At 53.0% G+C, this 15,016-nt stretch overlaps 1 protein-coding gene across 2 annotated transcripts; it reads left to right on the top strand.

Annotated features, from left to right (window-relative positions):
• Positions 1–1,055: 1,055 nt before the first annotated feature.
• Positions 1,056–14,490, top strand: MUL1 (mitochondrial E3 ubiquitin protein ligase 1). 2 transcript variants are annotated; one of them, XM_089667045.1, is made up of 5 exons: positions 1,056–1,255; positions 3,201–3,313; positions 8,777–8,864; positions 11,499–11,619; positions 13,294–14,490. In XM_089667045.1, the coding sequence occupies exons 2-5, from the start codon at positions 3,203–3,205 to the stop codon at positions 14,012–14,014; spliced, it is 1,041 nt and encodes a 346-aa protein (XP_089523171.1). In that variant the 5' UTR covers positions 1,056–1,255; positions 3,201–3,202; the 3' UTR covers positions 14,015–14,490. The 2 variants fall into 2 exon arrangements, with proteins under 2 accessions (XP_089523171.1, XP_089523173.1); XM_089667047.1 differs by having other exon boundaries at positions 1,245–1,282.
• Positions 14,491–15,016: the final 526 nt, after the last annotated feature.

Here is a 15,016-nt window from a genome sequence, read left to right as displayed (position 1 = left end):
TCAAGCAACCAACTTCATAACGCTGCCATGGAAACTGCCGGGAGGAGAGAAATGATTATATAAAATGTTCTCTCCGTCTTCATTCCTCAGCTTCTGTGTTCAGAGATCAAAGCGTCGCAGGAACCGCGATCGGGGGCGACCTCCGCTATATACATATATATGACATGTTTCACCCCCTGGGACCTCAATCCTCCTTCTGGCTCCACCTCAGTCACACAGGTGTGCCGGCTCCTCCCCTTCAGTCTTGCACAGGTGTACCGGCTCCTCCCCTTCAGTCTCGCACAGGTGCGCCGGCTCCTCCCCTTCAGTCTCGCACAGGTGTACCGGCTCCTCCCCTTCAGTCTCGCGCAGGTGTGCCGGCTCCTCCCCTTCAGTCCTACACTTCAGTCCTACACAGGTGTGCCGACTCCTCCCCTTCAGTCTCGCGCAGGTGTGCCGGCTCCTCCCCTTCAGTCTCGCGCAGGTGTACCGGCTCCTCCCCTTCAGTCTCGCGCAGGTGTACCGGCTCCTCCCCTTCAGTCTCGCGCAGGTGTGCCGGCTCCTCCCCTTCACTCTCGCTCAGGTGTACCGGCTCCTCCCCTTCAGTCTTGCACAGGTGTACCGGCTCCTCCCCTTCAGTCTCGCGCAGGTGTACCGGCTCCTCCCCTTCAGTCTCGTGCAGGTGTGCCGGCTCCTCCCCTTCAGTCTTGCACAGGTGTACCGGCTCCTCCCCTCCAGTCTTGCACAGGTGTACCGGCTCCTCCCCTTCACTCTCGCCCAGGTGTACCGGCTCCTCCCCTTCAGTCTTGCACAGGTGTATCGGCTCCTCCCCTCCAGTCTCGCACAGGTGTACTGGCTCCTCCCCTTCAGTCTCAGGTGTACTGGCTTCTCCCCTTCAGTCTCAGGTGTTCTGGCTCCTCCCCTTCAGTCTCAGGTGTACTGGCTCCTCCCCTTCAGTCTCAGGTGTACTGGCTCCTCCCCTTCAGTCTCAGGTGTACTGGCTCCTCCCCTTCAGTCTCAGGTGTACTGGCTCCTCCCCTGCCTTCCTCTGAAGTCACTGCACTGTCTCAGTGACAAAACTTTGTGGTGACAACCCTCCTCAGTAAAAGCTCTTCTAAGTGACAACTATTTTCGGTGACAACCTTCTCAGCCCCTCCCACCCAGAAGTCACCCCGGGACACAGGATTTCTGCACCTCTGCGTTAAACCCCGCCCACTCCCGAATGAAACCGTCTCCGGAGTGACATCATCAGGCCGCGCCAAGCTTCGACCAGGAAGTGAGTGTGGAGGAGAAGAGGTGGCGGGTGAGGGTGCCCGGACAGAGGAGGGGGAGGGATGGCTCATTATAATGATCTCCCCTCCTCCCTCCGGGCAGACATGGCGGTGACCCGGGAGAGGGGGGAGGGGAGTCTTCTAATGAGATGTCCAGCTGAAGCCCTGAGTGTTGTCACCAACCTGACCCCCCTCCCCCTCACACATTACCTTCTATATAGTTCCCCGCAGACCTCATCAATATCAGTGACAACCCTCCCAAGTGACAACACTCCCAAGTGACAATGCTCCTCAATGACAACCCTCCCTGGTGAAAACGCTTCCTGGTGACAACCCTCCTCAGTAACAACCTTAGAAGTGACAACACTCCCCGGTGACAACCTTACTGGTGACAACCTTTCTAGTGACAACACTCTCCGGTGACAACCTTACTGATGACAACACTCCCCGGTGACAACCTTACTGGTGACAACACTCCCCGGTGACAACCTTACTGGTGACAACACTCTCCGGTGACAACCTTACTAGTGTCAATACTCCCCGGTGACAACCTTACTAGTGACAACACTCTCCGGTGACAACCTTACTAGTGACAACACTCCCCGGTGACAACCTTACTAGTGACAACACTCTCCGGTGACAACCTTACTGGTGACAACACTCCCCGGTGACAACCTTACTAGTGACAACACTCCGCGGTGACAACCTTATTGGTGACAACACTCCCCGGTGACAACCTTTCTAGTGACAACACTCCCCGGTGACAACCTTTCTAGTGACAACACTCCCCGGTGACAACCTTTCTAGTGACAACACTCTCCGGTGACAACCTTACTGGTGACAACACTCTCCGGTGACAACCTTACTAGTGACAACACTCTCCGGTGACAACCTTACTGGTGACAACACTCTCCGGTGACAACCTTACTAGTGACAACACTCCGCGGTGACAACCTTATTGGTGACAACACTCCCCGGTGACAACCTTACTGGTGACAACACTCCCCGGTGACAACCTTACTAGTGACAACACTCTCCGGTGACAACCTTATTGGTGACAACACTCCCCGGTGACAACCTTATTGGTGACAACACTCCACGGTGACAACCTTTCTAGTGTCAATACTCCCCGGTGACAACCTTACTGGTGACAACACTCTCCGGTGACAACCTTACTAGTGACAACGCTCCCCGGTGACAACCTTACTGGTGACAACACTCCCCGGTGACAACCTTACTGGTGACAACACTCCCCGGTGACAACCTTACTGGTGACAACACTCTCCGGTGACAACCTTACTAGTGACAACACTCCGCGGTGACAACCTTATTGGTGACAACACTCCCCGGTGACAACCTTTCTAGTGACAACACTCTCCGGTGACAACCTTACTAGTGACAACACTCTCCGGTGACAACCTTACTAGTGACAACACTCCGCGGTGACAACCTTTCTAGTGACAACACTCCGCGGTGACAACCTTTCTAGTGACAACACTCCCCGGTGACAACCTTTCTAGTGACAACACTCCCCGGTGACAACCTTTCTAGTGACAACACTCCCCGGTGACAACCTTTCTAGTGACAACACTCCCCGGTGACAACCTTACTGGTGACAACGCTCCCCGGTGACAACCTTAGAAGTGACAACCCTCCTCAGTGACAACCTTAGAAGTGACAACCCTCCTCAGTGACAACCTTAGTAGTGAAAACTCTCCTCAATGACAACCCTCCTCAGTGACAACCCTTCATTTCCTGTGTGTTGCCATGCATTGACTTCCATGACATTGACACACTACAACACAGGAACCAATCAGCTGTGTCGTATTCTTCGGGGGCGGGGCAGGATTTTTATTACGGGGCAGTTGGAGGTGCCCGATCCGTGTGAAGGGGCCCCCAGTGATTTGTGTGGAAGGTTGTCGCTGACCCCGCTCCCTCTTTTCTCCGCAGACATGGAGCGGCCCAGCCTGGGGCAGATCATCCTCCTGGCCTCCAGTTCCGCCATCACCGCCATCTTCTACACGGTGTACCGCCACAAGTACCGCACCGCGCAGACGCTGAAGGTCAGGACTCCTCCTGCCGTAATCCCGGCTATAGGATCTGTTTCCTCCTCACTAGGACCCGGGATCGGGGACTTCGGCTGCAAAAACCGACTACCAATGAAAGGGGCGGGGCCTGTAATGTGCCCATGTTTCATACACTGTCTCACCCCGCTCTGCACATGCTCAGTTGCTCTCGATCTTTCGGCCGATCTGCTGGCAGCTGAAAGATTTACTGCTGCTCGGGGGGCTCTGGGCTTCAGCAAAATGGCCGCTTCAAGCAGGAACAGTGCCTCCCGGGGTCTCCCAACCCACTGGGGGCCTTGAGCAACCAACCGGCGTGTCCCCTGGCCGAATAAATCCGGCTTCGGTCGGCTGTTCTTCATTGTAAGCCGGGAGCGACGAGCCGACATCACTTCCTGTTTACTCGGAAACTTTCCGCGCCATTTTTTAACAATCTGAAAGCGTTCAAAAACGGTGATCTGGGTGTTTTCAAGCGCAGAGGAGGGATTTGGGACCCCCCAGATCCCTCCATAAAGAGGACCTGTCACCTGACTATTGCTGTCACGGGATGTTTATATTCCTTGTCACAGCAATAAAAGTGATAAAAAAAAAAACAGTAATAAAAAAAAAAAAGCAACAGTTAAAAAAAAAAAAAAAAAAAATGAATAAAGTGCCCCTTGCCCCCTCCCCATGCACGCAAAGGTGAACGCACGTGTCGTTCTAGCATGCACAATCGTCCCGCACATGGGAGGTATCGCCGCGACCGTCAGATCACAGGCAGTAATTCTAGTGCCAGACCACCTCTGCAGGCGCCGGTTCACACTCCATGCGTTTCAGTTGCATCCAGAACGCACAGAAAGTCGGTGATACGGCGGTCGGTGTCATCGTTCACATCAGCGCTCGCAGTTCCGGATGCAGAAAAAAAAAAAAGTAGAACAGGCGGCATTTTTCCTGCACTGAAATGTGGTAAAACGCACCAAAAATGCAGTGGAACGCACATGTCCCTATTGACACCCCGATCACACTGATCCGACGTTGAAGTCATGTGACTTCCAGTGAAGACGCGCGACTTCAGTCGGATGTGTTTCTGGCGTGAGGTGCGACTTGCAGGACATCTGCGGCTCTCGGGACACCGAGGACAATGCAAGTCGCTCATGAAGTCGTAATAGAGATACAATGGAAACGTGAGCGCCCTCTTAGCTCTCTATCAGCTCTCTATCAGCTCTCTATCAGCTCTCTATCAGCCCTCTATTAGCTCTCTATTAGCTCTCTATCAGCTCTCTATCAGCTCTCTATCAGCTCTCTATCAGCTCTCTATCAGCTCTCTATCAGCTCTCTATCAGCCCTCTATTAGCCCTCTATTAGCTCTCTATTAGCTCTCTATCAGCTCCCTATTAGCCCTCTATTAGCTCTTTATTAGCCCTCTATCAGCCCTCTATCAGCCCTCTATTAGCCCTCTATTAGCTCTTTATTAGCCCTCTATTAGCCCTCTATCAGCTCTCTATCAGCTCTCTATCAGCTCTCTATCAGCTCTCTATCAGCCCTCTATCAGCCCTCTATCAGCCCTCTATCAGCCCTCTATCAGCCCTCTATCAGCCCTCTATCAGCCCTCTATCAGCCTTTATTAGCCATCTATTAGCCATCTATTAGCTCTCTATCAGCCCTCTATCAGCCCTCTATCAGCCCTCTATCAGCCCTCTATCAGCTCTCTATCAGCCCTCTATCAGCCCTCTATTAGCTCTCTATTAGCTCTCTATCAGCTCCCTATTAGCCCTCTATTAGCTCTTTATTAGCCCTCTATCAGCCCTCTATCAGCCCTCTATCAGCCCTCTATTAGCCCTCTATTAGCTCTTTATTAGCCCTCTATTAGCCCTCTATTAGCCCTCTATCAGCTCTCTATCAGCTCTCTATCAGCTCTCTATCAGCCCTCTGTCAGCCCTCTATCAGCCCTCTATCAGCCCTCTATCAGCCCTCTATCAGCCCTCTATCAGCCCTCTATCAGCCTTTATTAGCCATCTATTAGCTCTCTATCAGCCCTCTATCAGCCCTCTATCAGCCCTCTATCAGCTCTCTATCAGCCCTCTATCAGCCCTCTATCAGCCCTCTATCAGCCCTCTATCAGCTCACTATTAGCCCTCTATTAGCCCTCTATCAGCCCTCTATCAGCCCTCTATCAGCCCACTATCAGCCCACTATCAGCCCACTATCAGCCCACTATCAGCCCTCTATCAGCCCTCTATCAGCCCTCTATCAGCTCACTATTAGCCCTCTATTAGCCCTCTATCAGCCCTCTATCAGCCCTCTATCAGCCCACTATCAGCCCACTATCAGCCCACTATCAGCCCACTATCAGCCCACTATCAGCCCACTATCAGCCCTCTATCAGCCCTCTATCAGCCCTCTATCAGCTCTCTATTAGCTCTCTATTAGCAGCTAGAACACCAAAGGTAACCAATATACAACCCTCGGGATAAATCGTAATATATAAATAGGTGCAGCAATAAAATCATAAATATATTAATAATGTCTTTAAACACATAAAGGTGAAACTGGAACACTGAGAATCTGGTGCATTCATTCATTCATTCATTCATTCATTTATTTCAGTGCAGCAACCTAAAAGGTGACACTAATATATGAGACTCATTCCATGCAAAGCAAGATAGTTCCAGCCGTGATTTGTCATCATTGTGATGATTATGGCTTCCAGCTCATGAAAACCCCAAATCCACAATCTCAGAAAATGAGAATATTCCATGCAATCAATAAAACACGGATTGTACATAGAACAATATCGCACCTCTGAGAAGTAGAAGCTGCATATGTACTCAGTACTTGGTTGGGGCCCCTTTTGCAGCAATTACTGCCTCAATGCGGCGTGGCATGGAAGCTATCAGCCTGTGGCACTGCTGAGGTGTTATGGAAGACCAGGATGCTTCAATAGCGGCCTTCAGCTCTTCTGCATTGTTCCGTCTCATGTCTGTCATCTTTCTCTTGGCAATGCCCCATAGATTCTCTATGGGGTTCAGGTCAGGCGAGTTTGCTGGCCAATCAAGCACAGTAATCCCACGGTCATTGAACCAGGGTTTGGTGCTTTTGGCAGTGTGGGCGGAGCCAAGTCCTGCTGGAAAATGAAGTCAGCATCCCCATAAAGCTGGTCTGTGGAAGGAAGCATGAAGTGCTCCAAAATCTCCTGGTAGACGGCTGCGGTGACCCTGGACTTAATGAAGCACAGTGGGCCAACACCAGCAGATGACATGGCTCCCCAAATCAACAGACTGTGGAAACTTCACACTGGACTTCAAGCATCTTGCAGTGTGTGCCTCTCCATTCTTCCTCCATACTCGGGGTCCTTGTGCCTCTCCATTCTTCCTCCATACTCGGGGTCCTTGGGCCTCTCCAGTCTTCCTCCATACTCGAGGTCCTTGTGCCTCTCCATTCTTCCTCCATACTCGGGGTCCTTGGGCCTCTCCGTTCTTCCTCCATACTCGGGGTCCTTGGGCCTCTCCATTCTTCCTCCATACTCGGGGTCCTTGGGCCTCTCCATTCTTCCTTCATACTCTGGGTCCTTGGGCCTCTCCATTCTTCCTTCATACTCTGGGTCCTTGGGCCTCTCCATTCTTCCTCCATACTCGGGGTCATTGGGCCTCTCCATTCTTCCTCCATACTCGGGGTCCTTGGGCCTCTCCATTCTTCCTTCATACTCTGGGTCCTTGGGCCTCTCCATTCTTCCTTCATACTCTGGGTCCTTGGGCCTCTCCATTCTTCCTCCATACTCGGGGTCCTTGGGCCTCTCCATTCTTCCTCCATACTCGGGGTCATTGGGCCTCTCCATTCTTCCTCCATACTCGGGGTCCTTGGGCCTCTCCATTCTTCCTCCATACTCGGGGTCCTTGTGCCTCTCCATTCTTCCTCCATACTCGGGGTCCTTGGGCCTCTCCGTTCTTCCTCCATACTCGGGGTCCTTGGGCCTCTCCATTCTTCCTCCATACTCGGGGTCCTTGGGCCTCTCCATTCTTCCTCCATACTCGGGGTCCTTGGGCCTCTCCATTCTTCCTCCATACTCGGGGCCCTTGTGCCTCTCCATTCTTCCTTGATACTTTGGGTCCTTGGGCCTCTCCATTCTTCCTCCATACTCGGGGTCCTTGTGCCTCTCCATTCTTCCTCCATACTCTGGGTCCTTGGGCCTCTCCATTCTTCCTCCATACTCGGGGTCCTTGTGCCTCTCCATTCTTCCTCCATACGTGGGGTCCTTGGGCCTCTCCATTCTTCCTCCATACGTGGGGTCCTTGGGCCTCTCCATTCTTCCTCCATACGTGGGGTCCTTGGGCCTCTCCATTCTTCCTCCATACTCGGGGTCCTTGGGCCTCTCCATTCTTCCTCCATACTCGGGGTCCTTGGGCCTCTCCATTCTTCCTCCATACTCGGGGTCCTTGGGCCTCTCCATTCTTCCTCCATACTCAGGGTCCTTGGGCCTCTCCATTCTTCCTCCATACGTGGGGTCCTTGGGCCTCTCCATTCTTCCTCCATACTCGGGGTCCTTGGGCCTCTCCATTCTTCCTCCATACGTGGGGTCCTTGGGCCTCTCCATTCTTCCTCCATACGTGGGGTCCTTGGGCCTCTCCATTCTTCCTCCATACTCGGGGTCCTTGGGCCTCTCCATTCTTCCTCCATACTCAGGGTCCTTGGGCCTCTCCATTCTTCCTCCATACTCGGGGTCCTTGGGCCTCTCCATTCTTCCTCCATACTCGGGGTCCTTGGGCCTCTCCATTCTTCCTCCATACTCGGGGTCCTTGGGCCTCTCCATTCTTCCTCCATACTCGGGGTCCTTGGGCCTCTCCATTCTTCCTCCATACTCTCTTTTAATTTTCATAACTTTCTATTAATGTGCTTTGATACAGCACTTTGGGAACATCCAACTTCTTCTGCAATTCCCTTTTGAGGCTTTCCCTCCTTATGGAGGGTGTCAGTGATGGTGTCAGGTCAGCAGTCTTTCCCATGATTGGGATTCCTACTGAACCAGACTGAGAGACCATTGAAAGGCTCAGGAACCCTCTGCAGGTGTTATGGCTGAATGAGCTGATTAGAGTGGGACACTTTGAGCCGAGATTATTCCACCCTTTCACATTATTCTCATTTTCTGAGATTGTGGATTTGGGGTTTTCATGAGCTGGAAGCCATAATCATCACAATGATGACAAATCACGGCTGGAACTATCTTGCTTTGCATGGAATGAGTCTCATATATTAGTTTCACCTTTTAAGTTGCTGCACTGAAATCAATGAATGAATGAATGAATGAAGGAATGCACCAGATTCTCATTGTTCCAGTTCCACCTGTGTGTATATATATATATATAGTGTGTGTATCTATGGACACTATTGCTGTCCTCTGTATGAGCCACCCCAAAAAAACCCATTACCCAGAATTCTCTGGGATGCCAGATATGATGGTTCCGATGAACAAATGTTTTTTTCTTTAAGGGAGCCAAGAAAATCTCTCTGGACCACGACTTGCAGAACATCCTCATGGACCTTCCCGGGAAGTGCGTCCCGTACGCCGTCATTGAAGGTACGCTGATCGCTTTTAGGGCACTTCCTGTATCAGGGTGATATGGTCAGTATTGCCCCTTTGACACAGAGCGGCCACGTAATTGCGTGCCAAAAGTCACGCGTTTTTGGAGGTTGAGCTCGTTGACGGTCTTCCTGATCTCTCGTCGTCTTCCAGTGATGTCCTTCCGCTCTGGCCAATCAAAACGCCTCAACCTTCTATGCGGCAGATTTTACCGGTTTCATGCAGAATTGCACGTTGGCTCTTTGTTCTGACCTACTGTCCATGAAATGGCAGACGTGGTAACGTGGACAGAGGAGCACCAGTCACACTTCCACTTCCAAACCCCCCTTGCAGTCCGGACACAGCCCCCCCCCCCCCCATTCCAGTCCAGACACTCCCCCCCCCCCCCCCCCAACATTCCAGTCCAGACACTCCCCCCCCCCCCCCCCCCCCATTCCAGTCCGGACGCTTTCCCCCCCCTTCTGGTCCAGACGCTTACCCCCCCCCTTCCGGTCCGGACGCTTCCCCCCCCCCCCCTTCCGGTCCGGACACTCCCCCCCCCCCCCCCATTCCAGTCCGGACGCTTTCCCCCCCTTCCGGTCCAGACGCTTTCCCCCCCTTCCGGTCCAGACGCTTTCCCCCCCTTCCGGTCCAGACGCTTTCCCCCCCTTCCGGTCCAGACGCTTTCCCCCCCTTCCGGTCCAGACGCTTTCCCCCCCTTCCGGTCCAGACGCTTTCCCCCCCTTCCGGTCCAGACGCTTTCCCCCCCTTCCGGTCCGGACGCTTTCACCCCCCCCTTCCGGTCCGGACGCTTCCCCCCCCCCCCTTCCAGCCCGGACGCTTCCCCCCCCCTTCCGGTCCGGACGCTTCCCCCCCCCCCTTCCGGTCCGGACGCTTCCCCCCCCCCCCCTTCCGGTCCGGACGCTTCCCCCCCCCCCCTTCCGGTCCGGACGCTTTCCCCCCCCCTTCCGGTCCGGACGCTTTCCCCCCCCCCTTCCGGTCCGGACGCTTTCCCCCCCCCCCTTCCGGTCCGGACGCTTTCCCCCCCCCCTTCCGGTCCGGACGCTTTCCCCCCCCCCCTTCCGGTCCGGACGCTTTCCCCCCCCCCCTTCCGGTCCGGACGCTTTCCCCCCCCCTCCGGTCCGGACGCTTTCCCCCCCCTTCCGGTCCGGACGCTTTCCCCCCCCCTTCCGGTCCGGACGCTTTCCCCCCCCCTTCCGGTCCGGACGCTTTCCCCCCCCCCTTCCGGTCCGGACGCTTTCCCCCCCCCTTCCAGTCCGGACGCTTCCCCCCTCTTCCGGTCCGGACGCTTTCCCCCCCCCCTTCCAGTCCAGGCCAATTTTCAGCTTTCAGCGTTATCACACTTTAAATGACAATTGCGCGGTCATGCAACACTGTACCCGTATGAATTTTTTTGAGACAGATAAAGCTTCATTTTGGTGGTATTTATTCACCGCTGGGATTTAAATTTTTTTTTGCTATATAAGGTGTCCGTTTATGAACCAGCGGTAATAGATCTCTGCTCAGTTCTCCTGTGAATGCAGTTTATGAAGCAGTTCTCCAAACGCTGGAAAACGGCTGATTTTACTATAATCTCGCGAGATTACAGTAAAAGATGAGTTTACTAACAGAGGTAAATTATCGCTGCTTAGTTTGCGGTCCCTCCGATTCTCCAGCGAAGGGCTGACCTGATCTCCTGAGTGTCATAAACTGTGAATGACCAGAGAATAGCTGAGATCCGTTGAATCGCAGCTATTCTCTGTGTCATAAAAGGACACCTTTATGAAAAAGTCCAAACATTTTGAAAAAAAAGTGTTTTTCTTATAAAAATTTTGCAAAGAAATAATCTTTCTTCATAAATCTCGGCCAACATTTATTCATTTTATCTTTTTAGTAAAAAAAAAAAAAAACCCAAATTAGTTTATAACCAAAAATTATAATTTTTAAAAAAACATTTTTTACATTTTAATTTTTTTATATTATTTTTTTTAACATACCGTCACCCTAGCAGTACAGGGTCACCATAGTGACACTATTACTTGTGGGGGGTGATGAGGATTTTTTTTTTTTTTACACTGATTGCTTTTACAGCCATAAAGGCTGCAAGAGGAATCATTTCTCCTTCTCTCTGGCTGCACTCCTGCAGCCATTGAGAAATACTGTGGGAGCTGTGATTGGTCACAGCTTGTCACATGGTACAAGGCTGTTGTGAATGGCCCTGTACCATGTGACCTCTGTGATCATTCACAGATTTCACACGTAGTAAGCAATGATGTCAGAAGTGACATCTTGCTTACTACTCTGCAAGTGATCACTGATTGGCCAATCAGTGATCACATGATCAGGGTCCCGTACAGAGATCGGTGTTTGGACACAGCGGGCACCGGATCGCAGTGCCGCGCACTCCCAGGAAGCCTGCACACTCCAGGATGGTGGACGCCGTTTATGAACGGCAACTTGCACTGCCACCATCTGGCCGTTTTATATACAGCAGCCGGACAGGAATTGGTTAATACAAACCAAATATTTAAATCCCGTTAATCTGGGGTTGAGCTGTACGACCATCTCTGCTGGTTTTCTGACCGGTCCTCCTGTATAGTGCTGAGCGCACCCTCCTCTCCCGGCCTTGACGGTGCGATTTCTATATTTCAGGGGTGGTGCGAGCCGCGAAGGATTCCCTCACCAGTCAGTTTATGGACAACTATAAAGGTGTGATCCACAGACTGTCCCTGAAGGAGCACAAGATGGTGTGGAACCGAACCACGCACCTCTGGTGAGTCCCACAGCGAACCCCTCAGCTTCCCCCGAATCGCCAGACTCCCATATTGCATCAGCAGAGGGTTTGTACACACTGCAGTGACCCCGCCTATCTGCATGGAGGACTCTGTGCCTGAGCTCCGCCTCCTCCCTACTTTGTGGACAGCTGCAGGAGATCACCATAACAGCGATACTCGCCTTAAAGGATAAGTTCACCTTTTCGACAAAAATAATAAATGCACGGTTTTTTTTTTGAAGGTAAACAAATGTACATTTATTATTTTTGTCCAAAGGAGCCTGGAAAGCATTGCACCAGTGATCAGTAGATGGCTAGTGCCATGCAGGTCTCCTGCAGACCTGTCAGTATATCTGTTTGCCGTACGGGGTGTATGGGATGTACGAGGTGTATGGGATGTACGGGGTGTATGGGATGTACGGGGTGTATGGGGATGTACGAGGTGTATGGGATGTACGGGGTGTATGGGATGTACGGGGTGTATGGGGATGTACGGGGTGTATGGGATGTACGGGGTGTATGGGGATGTACGGGGTGTATGGGATGTACGGGGTGTATGGGGATGTACGGGGTGTATGGGGATGTACGGGGTGTATGGGGATGTACGGGGTGTATGGGGATGTACGGGGTGTATGGGGATGTACGGGGTGTATGGGGATGTACGGGGTGTATGGGGATGTACGGGGTGTATGGGATGTACGGGGTGTATGGGATGTACGGGGTGTATGGGGATGTACCGGGTGTATGGGATGTACGGGGTGTATGGGGATGTACGGGGTGTATGGGATGTACGGGGTGTATGGGATGTACGGGGTGTATGGGGATGTACGGGGTGTATGGGGATGTACCGGGTGTATGGGATGTACGGGGTGTATGGGGATGTACGGGGTGTATGGGGATGTACGGGGTGTATGGGGATGTACGGGGTGTATGGGGATGTACGGGGTGTATGGGGATGTACGGGGTGTATGGGGATGTACGGGGTGTATGGGGATGTACGGGGTGTATGGGGATGTACGGGGTGTATGGGGATGTACGGGGTGTATGGGGATGTACGGGGTGTATGGGGATGTACGGGGTGTATGGGGATGTACGGGGTGTATGGGGATGTACGGGGTGTATGGGGATGTACGGGGTGTATGGGAAGTACGGGGTGTAGGGGGTGTACGGGGTGTAGGGGAAGTACGGGGTGTATGGGAAGTACGGGAAGTACGGGGTGTAGGGGAAGTACGGGGTGTAGGGGATGTACGGGGTGTAGGGGATGTACGGGGTGTATGGGATGTATGGGGTGTACGGGGTGTACGGGAAGTACGGGGTGTACGGGGTGTATGGGATATACGGGGTGTATGGGAAGTACGGGGTTGTACAGTCCAGCAGATATTCTGACCGGAATCTTCAGTGAACTACTATGGGGCTCCACACCGCCGTGGTAGTTCTTTGAACACTACAATCCTACACCCGCTAAGGCTGCTGGGACTTGTAGGGACTCCCTCACAGAACTGTGAATGAGCGGTGCAGGTCTGTGGACTGAGTCCCTCACGGCCGCTCTGTTTTCTATCAGACGGATAGTACGGTGACACTTCTCAGGGGGCGGGGCGGGGGGAGGGGCATCAGGCACGACTGCGGCTATCAGACGCCTTGGTACCATTTTAAGGCTTTGACCTTTCTTCCTAGGAACGACCACGAGAAGGTCATCCACCAGAGAACCAACACGGTGCCCTTTGACCTCACCCCGGAGGACGCCGATGCAGGGGACCTCGCCGTCCGAGTCATGAAGCCTTTAGAAGCCACCGAGTTGGACTTGGAGACCGTCTACGAGAAATTCCACCCCACCGTGCAGTCCTTCACCAACGCCCTGGGACACCTCCTGACCGGCGAGCGCCCCAAGGGGGTCCAGGAGACGGAGGAGATGCTGAGGATCGGGGCGACGGTGACGGGGGTGGGCGAGCTCGTCTTGGACAATAAGACCATCAAACTCCAGCCCCCCAAGGCCGGCATGCAGTACTACCTGAGCAAGCTGGACTTCCAGTCCTTGGTGCAAAGACAAGAGTCTCAGGTCCGCGTGTGGAAGGTGCTGTGCCTGCTGTGCGGCGTGGCCACCTGCGTCACCCTCTTCTTCATCCTGAGACGCCACTACAAGCAGTACAAGGAGAAGCGGCGCCTCAAGAGGCTCCAGCGGGAATTCGAAGATGCGAGGGCGAGGCTGGGAGACGACGCGGCGGAGGAGGCCCGCAACACCTGCATCATCTGCCTGGCCAACCAGAAATCCTCCGTCTTCCTGGAGTGCGGCCATGTCTGCTCCTGCTACCAGTGCTACCAGGCTCTGCCCTCGCCCAAAAAGTGCCCCGTGTGCCGGAACGCCATTTCTAGGGTGGTTCCGTTATACAACAGCTGATTGGTCGTTGGGATGGGAAAACTCCGCCTCTCTCAGGGCAGCGAAGAGGACGTGAAGAATAAAGCCGGGGCGCGCTGAAAAAGTGACTCTTCCGTCGGCGTTTTTTGTTGCGTTTTTCTTCTGATTTCGTGTTATTTTTTTTTTTTTCTCGTTAGGATGGATTATAAAGCAGAGAACACCAGATGCAATTCCCAATCAGCCATCAGGACAAGGCCATGACTTGATGCTCGTTCCCTCAGCTGCAGAGTGCGGCAGCCAATCGGAACGCCACTTTGTGAATCTGGTTGCTATGGGTAACTGCGCTCTGCATTGTCATTGGTGCTCACGGCTCCGTGCCATTGGTCCGTCTCTCCATTCATTTTGAATAATTAGTAAATCTCCGGCTGTACATTGGCGGTGAAAGGTGCCGGCGTTTTATAACGGATACAAATATTTTTTTGAGGGAATAAAATGGGAAATAAAGTTTTATTTTCCTAGATTTACCAAAGAATTTTTGCAGCGTTTCCCGCTGCCTCGCTTGATGGCAACTTGTTACGGAGCTCTTTACTGCGTCACTGGGCAAAGGCGGAGCTTGAGGGCTGGCAATGGCGACCACACCCATTCTCTGTTTTGCAGCGTTTCCCGCTGCCTCGCTTGATGGCAACTTGTTACGGAGCTCTTTACTGCGTCGCTGGGCAAAGGCGGAGCTTGAGGGCTGCCAATGACGACCACACCCATTTTGTTTTGCAGCATTTCCTGCTGCCTCGCTTGATGGCAACTCTTTAAGGAGCTCTTTACTGCGTCACTGGGCAAAGGCAGAGCTTGAGGGCTGGCAATGGTCACCACACCCATTCTCTGTTTTGCAGCGTTTCCCACTGTCTCGCTTGACGGCAACTCGTTACAGAGCTCTTTACTGCTTCACTGGGCAGAGGCGGAGCTTGAGGGCTGGCAATGGCGACCACACCCATTCTCTGTTTTGCAGCATTTCCTGATGCCTCTCTTGATGGAAACTCGATACGGAGC

Source organism: Staurois parvus, unplaced genomic scaffold, assembly GCF_062004578.1.
Source record: "Staurois parvus isolate SC_StPar_1 unplaced genomic scaffold, SC_StPar_1.0 ptg002985l, whole genome shotgun sequence".
In the NCBI taxonomy this organism is placed as follows: domain Eukaryota; kingdom Metazoa; phylum Chordata; class Amphibia; order Anura; family Ranidae; genus Staurois; species Staurois parvus.
Note: the sequence above shows the minus strand (reverse complement) of the source record. Positions and strands in the feature narration are given on the sequence as shown.